Raw genomic sequence first — 18,806 nt, forward strand, 5'->3', positions numbered from 1 at the left:
TTTTTCTGAAACAGGGGTTGTTTTATTCAGCATTGAAATACACCAGGTTATTCCCCAATCTTTTAGCTACACAACACTATTTTTCAACGTAATCTCCATTCAATGCTACGGCCTTAGGCCACCTTGAAATGAGGGCCTGTATGCCTGTACGGTACCATTCCACTGGTCGATGTTGGAGCCAACGTCGTACTGCATCAATAACTTCTTCATCATCCGCGTAGTGCCTCCCACGGATTGCGTCCTTCATTGGGCCAAACATGTGGAAATCCGAAGGTGCGAGATCGGGGCTGTAGGGTGCATGAGGAAGAACAGTCCACTGAAGTTTTGTGAGCTCCTCTTGGGTGCGAAGACTTGTGTGAGGTCTTGCGTTGTCATGAAGAAGGAGAAGTTCGTTCAGATTTTTGTGCCTACGAACACGCTGAAGTCGTTTCTTCAATTTCTGAAGAGTAGCACAATACACTTTAGAGTTGATCGTTTGACGATGGGGAAGGACATCGAACAGTATAACCCCTTCAGCGTCCCAAAAGACTGTAACCATGACTTTACCGGCTGAGGGTATGGCTTTAAACTTTTTCTTGGTAGGGGAGTGGGTGTGGCGCCACTCCATTGATTGCCGTTTTGTTTCAGGTTCGAAGTGATGAACCCATGTTTCATTGCCTGTAACAATCTTTGACAAGAAATTGTCACCCTCAGCCACATGACGAGCAAGCAATTCCGCACAGATGGTTCTCCTTTGCTCTTTATGGTGTTCGGTTAGACAACGAGGGACTCAGCGGGAACAAACCTTTGAATATCCCAACTGGTGAACAATTGTGACAGCACTACCAACAGAGATGTCAAGTTGAGCACTGAGTTGTTTGATGGTGATCCGTCGATCATCTCGAACGAGTGTGTTCGCACGCTCCTCCATTGCAGGAGTCACAGCTGTGCACGGCTGGCCCGCATGCGGGAGATCAGACAGTCTTGCTTGACCTTGTGGCGATGATGACACACGCTTTGCCCAACGACTCACCGTGCTTGTGTCCACTGCCAGATCACCGTAGACATTCTGCAAGCGCCTATGAATATCTGAGATGCCCTGGTTTTCCGCCAAAAGAAACTCGATCACTGCCCGTTGTTTGCAACGCACATCCGTTACAGACGCCATTTTAACAGCTCCGTACAGCGCTGCCACCTGTCGGAAGTCAATGAAACTATACGAGACGAAGCGGGAATGTTTGAAAATATTCCACAAGAAATTTCCGGTTTTTTCAACCAAAATTGGCCAAGAAAAAAAATGTGTTGCATTACTTATTGAACTGCCCTCGTAGCATGGCTGAATGACCAGCAAAAGAAAACTGAAAAATCTTGAGAAGAGCTAACCTTTGCCAGAAGACAAACAGCAAAGGAAATCTGTAGAATCAAAAGAGGCCAACAAAAAGGAAGCCTAAACTTCATAGAGGAATCATTCAAACAACATAAAACAAGGGACTACTATAGTAAATTCAGAAAATATCAAAGTGTACTCTATCTACAAGCATGATGAAAAAATAAAAATGGGGAAACTAGTGCACAGTATTCAAGACAATGCCAACATTCTAGCTGATCACTTCAGAGAATTACTAAATGCCGAGGAACCAAAACAATACCTAGATTTTGAACCTCATCCAAAAAACAAAACACATCCAGAGAAGATTACACTACCAGATGTCAGTGAAGTGAACGAAGCAACTAGTCGGCTCAAGAACTACAAAGCAGCATGGGAGAATCAACTGGCCGCAGAGCTGTAGAAGAATGCAAATAAATAAACACTTCAGAACCTCCGTAAGCACATAGTAGACATCTGGAATTCTGAAAAAAATGCCAGAAGAGTGGAATGCAGCTATAATCCACCCAGTACACAAAAAGGGTGATAGATCGGATCCAAACAACTATCGGGGGGGGGGGGGGGGGGGGATTTTGCTGCTTGATGTCACATATAAGATCTTATCTAGAATTATCTTTACAAGAATTCAGGAACAACTCAACAAAGAACTTGGAGAATATCAAGGAGGATTTCATCCTGGAAGAAGTTATCCAGACCAGATTATCAGCCATAAGTGTACCATGAAACTCAAAGAATGAGGAACAAAAAGTTGGTCACCACTTTTGTTGACTTCAAGAAAGTATATGACAGTATCCATCGTGAGTCATTACTTAAAATCCTCACGGAATTTGGATCGCACCTGAAACTCGTTAGTCTTGTTGGACTCACCCTTGAGAATACTAAATCAAAAGTTACATTCAGAGGGGAACTATCTGAATCATTTTAAATCCAGATGGACTTCGACTGGGGATGGTCTCTCACCACTACTATTTAACTGTGCACTGGAGAAAGTCATGCGAGAGTGGAATAAGGCTGCGTTCACACTGCCGGCCGGGCCGAGCCGAGCCTGGCCGGGCCGCCGCCCGCTTCGATATCAAACACATGGTTTTGAATTGCGGTGTTCACACTGGCGGCCGGGCCGCGCCGACACGGCGTTAGCCTCCCGGAGCCGAGCCGGCGACATCCCGAGTGTTTAATATTGCCGGCGCGAGCCGACCGCAGGCGCGAGCCTGTGGCGCAGCACTACAGCTTCTGCAGTACACACATCACACGTCTCCCTTCTGCTTTCTTCACAAGTGTGACTGCACACGTCTTTTATTTTAAGATGTTGCCTCACATTTCACAATCAGTCAGGAAAAATTACGTTTATTATAATGATACATGCGAAATTACTTTTATTTCATTTATTTAATCTACCGTATTTACATGCATTTACAACAATAGCTTGCCAGCGATCGCGGCATTGCCGCCACTGAATAGTTCGCATTTACTTGTAAACGGAGACAGATATGAGTGTCACTGAGGGACGGAAATGTGTCCCTGCCAGATGATAATGCATTGTAAAGTCATGCTGTGGCAGTTCCTTATCAGTGGAAATAGAGCCACTGAGTCAAAGGGCATTATCTCAAAACTCTTCGCCTATCAATCTGTCTATCTTACAAGGTAATGAAAAGAATTCTGTGAGGTCATCAGTGGCTCCACATGATGAACCATCACCACTGCCAAGCGCTGCATCATGAAGAAAAAAGAAGAAAAAAGTTACAAAATTCTGAAGGAGTATTTCTGCGATTCTTCTTTGAAGGCACAGCAAGACATTACCCAAAATGACGAAGCTAATTACTTCCTAATGATTCTCAGGAGTCCCATAAACTCTCTTCCCCTCAGAGGTAAGGGTAAGCGTTTGTGAAATTTAAAATACAAAAGCATGACTACAATTAACTGAAGGTAGTGAATGCTGTACAAAGTTCTACTGCGAGCCAAAAAGTGTGTACTAACGAATCTTACCTTATCGTTATACACAATTTTTCTTCTGCTGTTATACTTCTGCGAAAATTTGTGTTTTGTTTAGAAATTTTGTCTTGAATGTTCTGCAGCACATACTGAAATGTATTATGATTCGTTCTGTAATTTGAATAAATTTTTTTAAGGATAGTTTTTAAGTTCTTCATATAAGGAAAAAAACTCTCCTAAATGTCTGTCGCTATTCATGGGATGAATCCATAACCCCCTGGTTCTTCTGTACTTCAAAACTCGACGAGTTACTGCAGAGTCAAAACAATACCAATAAAAGAGTGAAGACATTGTTCTACACGACAGCACAGACCAGCTAAAGGCGAGCAACTGTTGACTGCAGCTGCGTTTTCTACTGACTTGCTTGTCAGCTGTCGAAGGGTGGAAATCTTTTTAAATTTATTTATTTGGCCTCCCGCCAGCCATTTAGCCAAAGAGTGGGGATTACTTAGACAGTGCAGCGCAGCCCGCCAAGGAAGAAAAAAAAAAAAAAACAATGAAGAACAATGAAACGCACATCTGTGCCAATCTACAGTAGTTTCATTAACTCTCCATTATTTTTTCTGTCAAAGTAGACAACGAGACTACAGAATTGCGCTTCAGTTATCTTTTAGTTCGAAATACGAAATGTACATCATGCTAATTGTAGGATGTTGATGACAAATAATTGTTTGTCTTTTGTGATGCAACGTGTGGCCAATTATAAAAGCATAGCAGATGATTGTCCAGTAGCCAAGGGAAAAATTCTTATACATTTGGATTTATCTAGAGAATGATACCATTAAAAAAATAAGAGGGACCGGCACTAGGTCTGCGCTGATCACTAGTGATTAGTTTTTTTCTGTCCTGCATTATATGACTACACTAAACCAAGCTGTAACCGCGCGAACTCCGTGGCTTGCGGACGCGGCACTGACGCCACTGAATAGGTCGCATTACTTGAGACCAGAGACAGATATCAGTGTCATTATCATTTCAAAAACTTTTTGGTACTTTTAGCTACATTTCATTCCCAACAATGTATGGTCTAAAACTGATCTAACAGTAAGCTACCCGCTACATAACTTTTTCACTACAAGATTTGTAAATCAAGTGCACAACGTTGACAAATAGCTTCATTTCACAATGACTGTTAAGAAATATGGAAAGATAAATGATTCGATACGAAGCTAAGATGTTGCACTACCACGTGTGCAAAAATCAGATTCTTTAGCCGCATACTTTCTTCAAAATCGGTTGGGAAGCGTTACGAAACTAAGAAATCACGCGAAACGAAAAGTAGACTTTTTCTTTTTTCACGACGTAAGTAACGCTTTTAAGGAAAAAATAAGTTCATAAAACGATGTGGCGAAGTCTTATATACCGCTAAGAATTTTTAAAACATGAAAATCGGAGAAGTGGATTTTCCCCCATTTCGCCGTCCCGGCTCGGCGCGGCGCGCAATGTGAATGCACTACTCGTCGGCCTGAGCTGGCTAGGCACGAGCCGAGCCAGTACGCGTCAGCCCGGCCCGGCCCGGCCGGCAGTGTGAACGCAGCCTAAGAAATCCTGACCAAACATCAAGATTGGCAGAAATATCAAGCTCAAATGCCTGGCCTTTGCAGATGATCTAGCGCTGCTTGCAAATAGTGTGGAAGAGGCTAAACGTCAAATTGAAAAACTCGAAAAAATAGCAGCAAAAGTCGGACTACGGATCTCATTTGAAAAGACAGAAATGATGCCATCTTTCACAGTTGGAACACCAGCCTTTACACTGAATGATAACAAACAAATTAAAATTGTTAATAAATTCAAATATCTTGGGGAGGTTATAAGTTGGAATTCAAACAAGAAAATGTCAGTAGAAAGCAGATCAACTAAGCTGAAACAAGCCCAACGCTTCACCTGTCCAACATACTAGAAGAAATATCTCTTGATAAATGCAAAACTCGGACACTGCCACTCTGCTGTCAAACCTGATGTAACCTATGCTAGTGAAACACTGTTCAAGATGAACATCAGATCAACCACAGACAAACTACAGAAGGCAGACAGAAGAATCCTTAGAACAATTATAAACAAAAAATACCAAGTAGAGGGACAGTTGTGACTATTACCTAATGAAGTTGTATGCCAAGATACTGAGTCAATAATTGACAGCATTTGGAAAATGAGGGTTGCTTTTTTCTGCCACATTTCCAGACTACCAGAAACCAGGCTACTGAAACAACTGTTCACCTACTTTTGGAAAAGACCAAGAACATCTGGTTCAAAGAAGTTCAAGATGATTTAGACGAGTTAGGCTTGACAATGCAACATATTGAAGGCAGAGAAGAGAAGAAGATCCTTAAACACAGTGACACGAGATTTAAACTAAAGACATTTACACACAAAAAATACACCATAACTGACGGAAAGGGCAACCAGGTCGGAAAGGATGAAGAAATTTAGGGAGCAGAGAAGAAAGCCAAATCTACAACTAGTATTAAAACTTAAATGTATGGATTGAATAAAGTGCTCCAATGTGGGCGTAAAATATGTAAATAAATAATGAATATGGACGGTCGTTTACATATATGATGAACAATAGTGCACCTAAGACAGAGTCATGGAAAATACCGTATGTTATTTCTTCCCAGCCAGAATTATGTCCTCAGACTATATTGGGTGTATTACTAAGTACAACTTTCTTTTGGTAGAGTTGACATTATTCATTCATTGGCTATGCCATCAATCCCACGAAACTTCAATTTGTCTAGGAAAATACTGTGATTCACACAGTCAAATGCCTTAGATAAGTTGCAGAAAATACCAACTGACATTATTTTATTATTTAATGCTTGTAAAATCTGGTGAGTGAACATATAAATGGCATTCTTAGTAGAGCAACCCTCCTGAAACCCAAACTGTGATTTGCTTCAGGATATTATTGTCGCTAAGGTGAGATACTATTCTAGAATACAACACCACCTTAAAATTTTTGGAAAATGATGTCAGTGGTGCAAAAATAACAATAATGCCTATCTTCCGTGTAGTATAAACAGGCCCAGGCTCCTTGATCATAAAATAATAACCCGTCAGTATTTGTATACATTTTCCAATTACCCCCTCCCTCCTCTCCCAGATGCAGCAGATAAATTCACAATTTTACACACTCATCGATTCCAGTTTACCTATTAGTTTAAATCCACTCTGCCATGTTTCAGTGCAGCATGATCTACAACAAATATCTAACCCATAACTTACTAATAACAACAACTTGCCCTTGCATTTACCCCCTTATAAAAATGTAATTTTTGTAAAGCTTGAATGAAAAATTACGTGAAGTATTAATTTTGAAAAATTACTTTTCAAATATGCAGATTGATGCTAAAGTGCTACTTATTTTAATTGCCAATTACAGAGGCTTCAATGTTAAAATTACATTAGCTGGTACAGCCAACTGCCTTATGAACTGTGTTAAAGATTATTAGCTACTGGACGTTAACAGTTTCAGTAATTAGTCATAACATTGCACATTGTTTTTCTTTGACCTTTTATTTGTTATTTTTGCAAAACCATAGTACATAACTGAATTGTCACCTTGTTGTTTTAACAGAACGGCAGTGTGTATATGCAAAATTCCAAGCTGTCATAATTTTGTAAATGAATTAGTGTGCCGGCCACTGATGGCCGAGCGGTTCTGGCATTACAGTCTAGAACCGCGCGACCACTACGGTCGCAGGTTCGAATCCTGCCTCGGGCATGGATGTGTGTGTTGTCCTTAGGTTAGTTAGTTTTAAGTAGTTCTAAGTTCTAGGGGACTTATGACCTCAGCAGTTGAGTCCCATAGTGCTCAGAGCCATTTGAATTAGTGTAAGTAACTTTTTATTTACAAGACATTCAGTTATTCCAAACACTGCTAGATAATGAGTAATAATTGTGAAAGGAATAAACCTAAAAGTAATATAACACAATAAAAAAATTCAGTGTCAAGCAATACCCTAAACATTGTGTATCATCTACTCTTCTACAAACCCCAAAGCTGCTATATTATGCTAATTTCCTGTAGACGAAGCAGTGGTAGAAAATTGCAAATTGCTGCTAAAGGGCTGAAGGAAGTGAATTTTGTAAGCACCTGAAGAATTAAAATCTGGTGAAGGGGGCTCTTGCTGCTGCTTGATACACAGAGTAAAAACTTATATAACATATGACTAGGTTGGTGTCTATAGTTGCACGTGGTTTGGATAGTCTCTCTTATGAGTAAACACATTGGCAGTGAAGGTCCAGGTTTGTAACTGCAGTTGAATATTTGAATATTAAATAAATATAATGTCTTAAAAGTATCATAACAACTAGCTGTTTAAAAGATTTGTATGTTTAGTCAAAAATTCCAGTTCCAAAAAGTGATTGTATCATTCCCAAGAAGAAAAGAATTATTGAAGTGATGTGAGCAATTTGTGGCAGTGAAGCTATTGTAATTTATTGCAGACACCCTATGCACACTTAAAAATTTGCTTCATATGCAGCATTTCCAGTCGTAGACATCACACCAAGCAGCTGACACAGCACAGTATTTGGATTTCCTGTTGTAAAGAACTTGAATTGGATGCTAGATATCGTATCCTTTTTTAATTTCTCAATCAAGTTCTGCTAATTGTTGCAGTGATTTCCTATGCAAAACTTTTTGAAATGTCAGAACATGCTAAATTTCGGATCCTTTGCTTCAGTCAGATACTTACACTTGCACACAATTTGTACACTTCCCCAGAATTCCTGCACTGTAAGTCACGTACCAAATGATTTTCCATATATTATTTGATAACTGTTTTGTACTCACTTAAGCAGTGCAATAGCATTTAGAAGTTACCGTATTGGGACTGGGAAACTAATTCTGTGAAGGAATTAAATTCTCTGTTTGATTCAAACCTCTTGTATATATAAGGGCTATGTTACAATCAACTTGCTAAAATGTACACTTTTTCAGTGAAATGTGTCATATCAGTCAATTTTATCCTTTTTTGTCTTTCTGTGCAGCAAGCAGAAATTCTTGGAAAAGCTGATGAAGAGAGGCTTCTTAAGGAACGGAGGTTGGTGTTGTTGGTTGACTTGGATCAGACTCTGATCCATACTACAAATGATAATATTCCACCAAACATAAAGGCAAGTATTTTATCACTTATATATGTTAAGGGAGATTTAAAAAAAATTTTGATTTGCTTTTGTTATTGGAAAAATGTGTGGCCAAAGTGCACTAAAGCAGTAACCATGAAGTTTGAAACAGTTTCGTCAAAGTTTATTAAAACTTCATTCAAGAATAGATTCCTCCAATAATCTTGATGCACTATTTTTATTTATTTATTTATTTTATGACTGTCAGCTTTTTTGCTATTATGTTTTGGATGCAAAGAAATGTATGTAACCAATAACTGCTTAAGTAATTCATAGTCTTTTGTAGTAAGTACCACAGCAAACTGGTATGCAGGTGCTACGTCTGGGAATGTGTGAGGGGCAAACACAGTGATGAAACTGTACTTTGCTCATAATAGTATAGCTGATGCTGTTTTTATGAAATAATTTCTGGTGCTTAAGTTCCTTTTTTCTAATATTTAACAACCATGACACAGCTACTGAAACATGTCATGCTAATTAAGTATTAAGGTCTGATTAAAATTATTGGATAGTTGACACTTCATGCGTTGGAGCTGGTTTCCTCCAACCTTAGTGCTAAACATCACTCCCGAACCATTCGCCATTACCAAACTGCCACAACAACTGGTCATTCACATCTAATTCCTTTTCTGGCATTCTTTCCTTATGTGTTTGGATCCCAGATCACGAGTCTCGCAATTTTATTTATTATTTCATCACACACACACACACACACACACACACACACACACACACACACACACACACACTAAACAATGCTAATTAAATACACAAGTTTCATACACAGCACTAATCAAACACACACACAAACACACACACACTAAACAAACAATGCTAATTAAATACACAAGTTTCATACACAGCACTAATCAAACACTACTGGATACTTCCACAAAGGCATGATTAAACGTCATTTATACAGTTAATTATAATCACAGAGATTGGTGTACATTAGATAAACTTGACAATTTTGAAGCCGAATTTTTTAAATGCTGCAATTTATCATTGTGACTGGGCCAGTAGATTCATAAATATATGTGCTTTACGTAGTGATGTGATGTAGTGCAATGGATAGCATATTAAGATAAAGTGCAAAGGATCATGTGTTCGAATCTCGGAAAATACATCATAATTTTTTAATTTGTAAATCTACCCAAAAGAGTTGTATTATTATTATTATTATTATTATTATTACTATTATTAAATTAACTGACTCAAACATAATTTCCTTTATTTCTAATTCTTTGTTGCATCATTTTTTATCATTGCATTGACTTTGTGCTTATTTTTCTTCCTGTCATTCTTTTTTCGTTTGTACTTTGCCTGTGTTGCCTATAATCTGTGACTGAGTGCCAACCAGGAGTGTTCGTCAGTTGGTAATGCAGCATGTCATGAAGCCATTGTGAGATTAGTTTCATGTAACCAATGACAGCAAGAAATTACAGTTTGCTTTTAGCACTGAAACTGATGATTGCTGTGAACAAAGTGACAGGATTTTAGTTCCATCTTATATGGTTGACAGCCATTTTCTTGAATTGCACCTAAGAAGGATGTTGTTAGCTTAGAACATGAGTTTGAATTCAGGGCTACAAAATGTGTCATCTGCTGCAGTTCAGTCATTGGTCATTCAAAATCAGCTGTCGACAGGGCATCTTGCATTTCCAACATACCTCACAGCGGCCATTTTCAATGTTTCTTCACGTTACACACTAACAGCATATGTGAAGCGACTTTCCGTGTTACTGTGTCTGCGAGCTGATTTGGCAACACCATAGTTTCAAGTGTCAGACATCAACTATCAAGTACTTTTGATTGGACTATAGTAAAAAGTGATTGAAGCAGTAGAAATTATTTCACAAATTTACAATACAACTGTAGACCTCAAACATTTCCATATAATGGGATGAATTTAAGTGTTGCTGTTTTCCTGTTTAACTAGTAATTTAGCATTTACAAAACCTTGAAAATTATGAGAATATTGAACAGCTAGAAATTATTTAGGTAATAAATCAAGACAAACTGTTCATTCCTTTTGATAATACTCGAGCAACAACATTTTTCTGTTCACATTGTCACTTAAGTGAAAAGATCAGCTGTGTGAATAAAATTAAACGAGTTTGGTATTAAAGAAAGTTGGCTTGCAGCTTAATGTCAAACATTTGTAGGTTTTTCCTTGTATTTGAAGGAGAGTGTCCAACAAATGAGAGAGTAATAGACTCGTGTCTTAGAGCACATTCAAAGATATACATAAGAACATGTAATCAACCAGAGGCTAGCCAAATGTCATTCAGTATGAACCCAAGGCTCCTCCATAGTAGATGTACTGACCAGTTACAGTCACGAGGCTATACTCTGAAATAGTGTAGTGGCACAGCAGTTTGATAGTTCATGTTCATATGTTTTATTCATATTTAGAATCTAAGGAAAAGATAACATTCTGGTCTGAGCTGCTGGAGTTGGCAGTCATGTGTTGTGTTTGTGTGATGTGTGTTTGTTTGTGTGAATGAATGGTGTGTGATTGTCTTTCTTTTTCTGATGAAGGCAGCGGCTTAAAGCTAATGTGTAAATATTTTTTAATTGTGCCTGTCTGCGCTCACCTTTATGATAAGTAGCAATCTATCTTTTCCATACGTTGTTGACATTCCAACCTGGAGTTCCCATTGTTTTATTTATATTTACAAGATTTACATTTCACTTGACTTCACATTCTGAAATTAAGCTCTTTTCACCATTTGGTTAACAAAAGATGATAACTTTGATGGTTTAGATGTTATTGAAATTTTCTCCACTAACAAGTAAAGGGAGTAACCAAACTTATATACTTTTTCATTCATTTGTATTCTGCATGTAACAGACTTTACTCTCCATTAATTACTCTGTTAGATCACATGCAGAGAGTATGGAAAAGCCTGATTGGAAGAAGAAGAAGAAAAAAATGGTTTGATAGCTGATTACCACACATCACAAAGTGTGGGAATCCTGAGTAGTGGACAGGCACATAAAAAAAAATGTAATTACTGTTGCTCAGCCAGCTTAGAAACATATTCGTGACTTAAATGCTTGCTATTCCATACACATATTGGCGTTTTTCCAGTTTCAGAAGTATGTAAAAAATGGCAGCTTTATTCTGTCTTCAATTAATTCACTTAGATTGTGATTCCCACTGTTTGTACCCTACAGTCAACAGTACATGTTTGAGAAAGAAAGAAATGGTATGCTACTATGCAGCGAGTGATAAAGTTTATAGATTTTCTGCCTAAAATTATTGGCGTGGTTTAACTTACTGTTCTATCATTTGTGAATTGTTATAATCTTACAGAAGATTTTACAAGTTATTATTAACAGAAATCTTCAATATCATCTGTAAAGACCACTGTCTCATTATACATCTCTCTCTGTGTGTGTTTCCATTTTGACGCCAGTCATTCAGTATTTTGTTTTCCCTAATACTCTGACATGACAAAATTTATTTGGTTTATTATTATTATTATTATTATTATTATTATTGTAATTTTGGCATGGGGTCAAGGCTAACGTAAAATTATTTCTTTTGTTGCAGGATATTTATCACTTTCAGCTGTATGGGTCAGTGTCTCCTTGGTACCACACTCGTATAAGACCTGGCACCCAGAAGTTCTTAAGTGAAATAACACAGTATTACGAATTACATATTTGTACATTTGGTGCTCGCAATTACGCACATACGATTGCCACATTTCTCGATCCAGATGGAAAATACTTTTCACATCGCATTCTTTCCCGTGATGAATGCTTCAGTTCTAATACGAAGACAGCAAATCTTAAGTAATTTGTGACAAACATTACTATTTTTGTTTTATATTATAAGCTTTTGCCACTATAAGCTTTTCTGCCCTTTGTTCAAACAGTAGTGTGGAATACTTTGAAACCAGAATTGAACAAGAGTATCATTAATTCCACTTCTCTGAAGAATGATGTCAAAGTTAACTTAATGTTTACAAACATGAGGATGGCATGCCAAACAGTGATGGAATATTAACTTAATATATTATGTGATATATTTCATAATTCATGCTATAAATGTATGATTATTATGAACAGTGTCTAAGAAATTGTTCTCGGCTAGTTTGTCTAATCTTCTGTGTACCTCAAGCAACAGATCTGACTACAAATTATTGAATTATTTATCAATAATTTCTGAAATACACTAATTTTCTTGTTGCTCATGTCATGGAAAATTCATTTGATACATGCCGAATACTCAGGTTTTTTCCCATTCGCACGTGGAGCAGCGGTCTATAGGACTTGGTAATTTCCAGTCACAATATGCATGTGGTTAGTAGACGTATTTATGAGAGATCTACAGTTCATACTTACTGTATTTACACAATTATAAGATGAGGTTTTTTCCCAAATATATCATTAAAAAATACAGTATAGTCTTATATTCTCAGATTAAATTATTGCTGCCAAGGTTAACAATTTTATGTTGTTTAATAGAGTATGTATGAGTCATCATATATTTACAGATGTAGTTTTGGCTATTGAGGTCACAGGCAGATTTATTTTGAAGAATTCGTGAGGACAGAACTGCTTAATGCAGTACAGTATCAACATTGCTCGAACAGTCGTGCGACATTTGACTCACGCAGCACTAATGCAAGGTATCATATGCAAGGGGTATCTGAGAAACGATGAACAGCCACAACAACATTCTATTACTCTGCTTAAAATTTAACAATTTTGTGAAACAACAGAGGAAGTGGCATTAAATTCTATTATCTTACAAACACTTTTTGTGTTTGAACAGGTTTGCAATAAAAGTTCTCGTATGTGTATGGATACCATGTGCAAACATTAATGCTGCATTTTAAGTAAAGGTGACATCCAAAAATGGAAATGTTGTCTTTGAAAAAACATTACTTGATTCTGAACCCTGATCATTACTTTATTTGATTATGAGAGACCGCATTGATTTACTAAGTGAGTTGCAAATGAGAAATTTGGTAGCTATTCACATATTAAAATACTGGGTAAAAACATTACCAGCTTTTAATTGGCATTAGATGGTGACATTAAGATGAAACAAGAAAAAAAATTAATCCAGAGTGAAATGTCTTACAAATGAAATAAAGTGTATTAAACTGACTTTGTCACAAGAATGAATTACTGTGGCAAGCTCCCTCATACAGGTAGTATCAACAGAAGTTAGTAGATCATGGGATGAGCGAAAGTTCAAACATTGGACTGAAATGTAATTGTGATCTTTTATTTATGTATTAGTTTATATTGTTACATATGATTTGCATGCTAAAAGATATTGCAGTTCATGTTTTGTACTCACTCAAGCACAGCACTGCGGATGGGTTGGAGGGTGAGGGTAGGGTAATAGTGAGCAGGCAGCAAATTAGGTATGTTGCCAACCTTGGGAACATATACCGCATACTTTGGTGGTTTAAGAACACCTACCACATTTGAACTGAAGGTCGTCTGAATCCATTTGTACTCAGTATTGAATTGCCTTGAAAGTTGACAGATACTCAGCAGTAGTATTCATTCCTGCATGAGACAGTAAAAGTCTAGATAGGGGCCAGTAGCTTACTCAAGTGCTGCGATATTGTTGACACTCACTGTAACGTATGATGGGTGTCAGCAGCTAGTTCTACATAGGCAGTGAGAGAGCAACGGGTAGATGATAAGTTTGGAAGTAAGAGTCATTGCACCACCCTCATGTCAGCAAGAAGCGAAATCTGAAATGTATTCAGATAAAAACAGCTATGTTCTCTGGTCCCACAGTAACCACAACTTCAAAACTTGCAACATATTCGGAAGATACAGCCAGATATTTATGACCATGAAGATATAAGTATTACAGGTATGCTAATAGAATGATGATGATTAAAAAGTAGTAGTTCCTCAGATGACAGGATTAGTGAGTGAAAAATGTTGAAAAGAAAACGGTCTGCAGATTGATGAAAACCATTTCTTTTCATTTATTTTGTTTCTCCTTTTATTACCAAAATGTAGCAATCAATAAACATCATAAATTTACAATAATATTATGAGAAGGAAAGTTGCTACCCAATGTATAGTGGAGATGCTAAGTCGCTGATACGCACAACAGAAAGACTTTCACACTTAAAGCTTTCGGCCTATAGCCTTTGTCAACAACACACACACACACAAATGCAACTGCAACTCACACACACGACTGCAGTCTCAGTTGCCTCTGCTACATGGTGAGTAGCAACTTTACTTGTCGTAATATTGTTACATTCCATCCTGGATTTTCCATTGTTTGATAAATTTAGAATAGGTATAATGTTAACTTTTTAGGAAGATACTTTGTCAGTAAAACAGTTCCTAATTTTGATTAGTCAGAACTTGTTAAAAATAAATTTATCTCAAGAAGCCTGTTGAGAAAAATGGGGTTGTCTTGCAACCAGGGTCGTATTACACTTGGGTAAATACGGTATGTTCAGACTGTTGGCACAATTGTCGAGAGTGTGGGAGTGTTGGTAGTTCATTGGCTGGGTCTGTAGGGAAGTAGTCTGGGTAGTAACTCATTTAGAACAGCAGCTGTATCAAATATTTATCCAGTAACTTCAAAGGAAGTAACTCATATTTGAGTAACATTAATTAGTGCAGTTCCAGCTTAAGATATATATTTGATTCTTCTTGTACCATGAGAATGAGAGCAGAAGAGAGAGAGAGAGAGAGAGAGGGTGAGAATAACACCCAGTGGAGACGAAAGAAGCAAACTGGACAAAGGGGAAAACTGACAAAGCAAAAAAAAGCGGGTACTCGGTAAGGTAGCCACCCATTATACAAGTGTAAAAGAGAGTCTGCCAGGAGTTATTCTTACTGGAAAAAACATATAATGCCAAGTACACATTTTGTATAGCAGACAGCAGGGCGCATGATCCAAGTGGAACAAAAGGAACTAGTTTGATTTCAGTGTTATAGCGAGTGGTTGAAATAATATATAGAAATTTTGGCGTGATATATATTGTGATAACTGCAGAATGTGGTAGTGAACTAAAGTGGCTGTTACAGCTTGGATGAGTAAAGGACTTGGTTAAGTTTTTTTTTTTGCAAATGGAGAAAAAAATTTCAATTAAAGGAGGCTTTTAGTGAATAGGCTTTAAACCAAGTAAGAACTCTTTAAAGTTAAAGTGCTTGGAAGATAGCTATAATTATGATGTTTGCAGCATTGACTGTCATATGGGTCCTGCCAGTTCATTCTAACAAATGAAATGAACAGAAGACAAACTGAGTGATACAACATTCTGAGAGATTAAAATTGTGTGCTGGACTGGGACTCAAATTGGGTGCCTTATCTTCGATGATTAGTGACTGTGAGCTACTCAGGCACAATTCAAAACCTACCCTCACAGCTTCGGTACTGTAAGTAGATGTCTCCTGCTTCACAGAAGCTCTCCTACATTCATTTTTGGGCCAGCACTCCCAGAAGAAAGGATACTGTATAGAAATGGTGTCGCCACAGCATAGAGGGAGTTTCCAGAATGAATATTTCACTCTGCTGTGGAATGTTCGCTGTTTTGAAGTTTGCTCACAGATTAATACGGAGCTGTCCATCTCTCTCTCTCTCTCTCTCTCTCTCTCTCTCTCTCTCTCTCTCTCTCTCCCTCCCTCTCTCTCTCTCCCTCCCTCCCTCCCTCCCTCTCCCTCTCCTGTTCTCCAAATGTCAAATAAGTTGTTCTGCATGCAATGCTAGACTTAACTTTGAAGAAAGGGTCCGGGTCTCACTCTGTCTTACAATTTCAATGTGGTAGGAAATTTCATAATTATGTGGCCCCTACTGCAGAGTGAATGTTGTACTTTGGAATTGAAAGATGTTTGTTCCCTCGCTTAGATAGCAATCAAAGGAACTGTCATGATCAGCAGTGCACTAAGCTGCTAGCTACAGTAAAGATGTTCCAAACTTCTCGTGCACTTATAATTGCTAATATCTTGGGTCTTTGCAGTGACATGTGTCACTCCCTGTTTAAATGAAAGCAACATGTCCAGTTTGCAACAAAACAAAGTCAGTGCTAATATGCTGACAATTTATTTTTATTTCAAGTTTTAATATCATAAAAAAAACATACAGTGGAAGTTATTTAGTGAGTCTTTTTGAGCAGTATTTAGGAAAATGTTATGGACAAATTTGTTGACACAATAACAAGAAAGGCTGGCACCCTCATCATGCAGCTGCACACATCTCTTTCATTCTCAGTGACTTCCTTTGAGAAATACAGGTTCTCAATTTCCCTTTTGACCTTTTAATCTGACATACCTACTTGTGATTATATGTCATTCCAAAAATTAATGTACAGTTGTAAACCCCTCAAAAAAGTTTTAAAAAATTAAAAAAAGAGGGAGTACTGAGAAGAAATTTGTACAGTGGCATGCCACCCTAAACATTTTGCAGGTTGTTAAAAACATAAAGAGAAGATATGTGAAAAAATGTAAGGTATAAATATATTTCAGCATAGAGTTAATAATGAAAATCTCTCTTTGCTGTACATGCTCTATATATTTCGTATTTTCAGAATTAAAAATACATTAATGGCAAAACTCCATCAAAACATAGAAAACAAAATCATTGTCTGTATCTGCAAAAATTTTGTTGAGCTCTGAATATTGCTGCAAATATCTTCACTGCTGTAATTACTGGGTGACGGAGGGTCGCATTATGTTCTGATTAGGTTATTATAATAATGGACACTGTTCTTTTTGTCTGTGTCCAGTGTTCGCTCATTAGGCTAAACCAAATTAGCTATAATCTGTTACTGGTGTTTTGAGCTCTCCTTCTAGTTTATTGATGCAAGACGCAATGTTTTAGGGCACTTTTTCCCTGTGGGGACAATTTGGTGTGTATCATTGATGACCGAGAAGATGTTTGGAATTTTGCTCCTAATTTAATCCATGTCAAACCATACCACTTTTTCCAACACACGGGGGATATAAATGCCCCTCCAGGTCTAGCAAAATGTGAAAATGATGATAAAAGTGGCCACGATTTTAAAAAATCAGGTAGGTAACAATAGTTTCTTAGCATATGACAGACTGTTTTGTGGATTTGTATTTCCAGTCAGCTGATTTTTTTTTTTTTTTTTTTCCTCTGTGCAGGTGCTAAACCTGCAACTGAAATGGAGAGTGACAGCAAAGGAAATGGTTCTGCCTCAGAGTCAAATAAGCTTGTAGAAGGTGAAGAAAATAATTTGAACAAACCGTGTGTAGTAGCTGATAGCAAGGAAGAGAAAGATGGTTTTCAAAATACCCTGCCTGGGAAGGAAAGTATACAGAATCACATTAATAAAAAAAGTAGTCCTGCAGTAAATAATTCTCAAATGGAATGTACAGAAGCAGCTGCAAGTGAAATTACTACAGGAAAGTCCAGCTTAGGGAATGAAACTGAATGTGAATTGGCTAACAGATTGAGTTCTAAATCAGATTTGCAGGAGAAAGCAGAGAAAAAGCCAGACCAGAAGAAAGAAAATGATCAAAAGAAAAATAAGAACTTGTCAAGGGTGGATAAACAGTTGAAGAAAGAAGAAAAAAATATCAGGTCTGCTGCAGAGGGAGAAAATAAACAGCCAAATGCAGAGCCATTAAAGAAAGAAGAGGAAGCTGCTGAAAAATCAGGTGTTTCAGACAAAGAAGAGGAGAAACCTGATAGTACGGCAGGTGCCAATGGAGATGATGAACTAACAGAAGTGGAGGATGATGATGATTATTTGATATATCTTGAAGAGATACTCAAGACCATACATCGCTCCTTTTATGAACTGTATGATGAATCACCAGGTGAAATGCCAGACTTGAAAAATGTGATTCCTTATGTACGCCGAAAAGTCTTGGCAGGCACTTATCTCGTCTTTAGTGGCCTTGTTCCCACACACGTACCTCTGGAACGTAGTCGTGCCTACCAGGTAATTTCAAGAAAAATATTTGCTTGGTTTTTAATGTTTTGGTCACAATCTCCAAGAAACTCTTCATATGAGGAGTATGTTAAATAGTGTAGTTACAGTATATTACTAGAACAACAGGCATCTCAAGTACTGACATATTTGCAGCCATTATTACTAGCAATTTTATCCTCTTTTTAACTATTATTAATTGTTTGACATAGCTTAATGTGTGCAACCCTGAGGGTGGGGATGGGGTGTGAGGACTGCAGGTATAATCCCTTCAAAAACAATATTGCCACTGGAGAAATGTAAACATACAAGTCACATTTTTGTAACTCATAAGCTTCCCTTGAGTACTATACACCATTGTTAGTTCAGTGGTAATTCTTAAGTCTTTAATTTGTGATTTTGTTAACTGTACCAGA

The 18,806-nt window shown here is 37.6% G+C and overlaps 1 protein-coding gene across 1 annotated transcript in view; it reads left to right on the plus strand.

Annotated features, from left to right (window-relative positions):
* Positions 1-18,806, plus strand: part of LOC126484279 (RNA polymerase II subunit A C-terminal domain phosphatase) — a 95,558-nt gene that overhangs the window by 30,090 nt on the left and 46,662 nt on the right. The window contains exons 3-6 of the mRNA XM_050107705.1: positions 8,351-8,476; positions 12,045-12,289; positions 17,313-17,503; positions 17,600-18,402. Of these exons, the coding sequence (XP_049963662.1) occupies positions 8,351-8,476; positions 12,045-12,289; positions 17,313-17,503; positions 17,600-18,402 (1,365 nt within the window). The remainder of the gene's footprint in view (positions 1-8,350; positions 8,477-12,044; positions 12,290-17,312; positions 17,504-17,599; positions 18,403-18,806) is intronic.

Source organism: Schistocerca serialis, chromosome 6 (genome assembly GCF_023864345.2).
Source record: "Schistocerca serialis cubense isolate TAMUIC-IGC-003099 chromosome 6, iqSchSeri2.2, whole genome shotgun sequence".
Taxonomy (NCBI): domain Eukaryota; kingdom Metazoa; phylum Arthropoda; class Insecta; order Orthoptera; family Acrididae; genus Schistocerca; species Schistocerca serialis.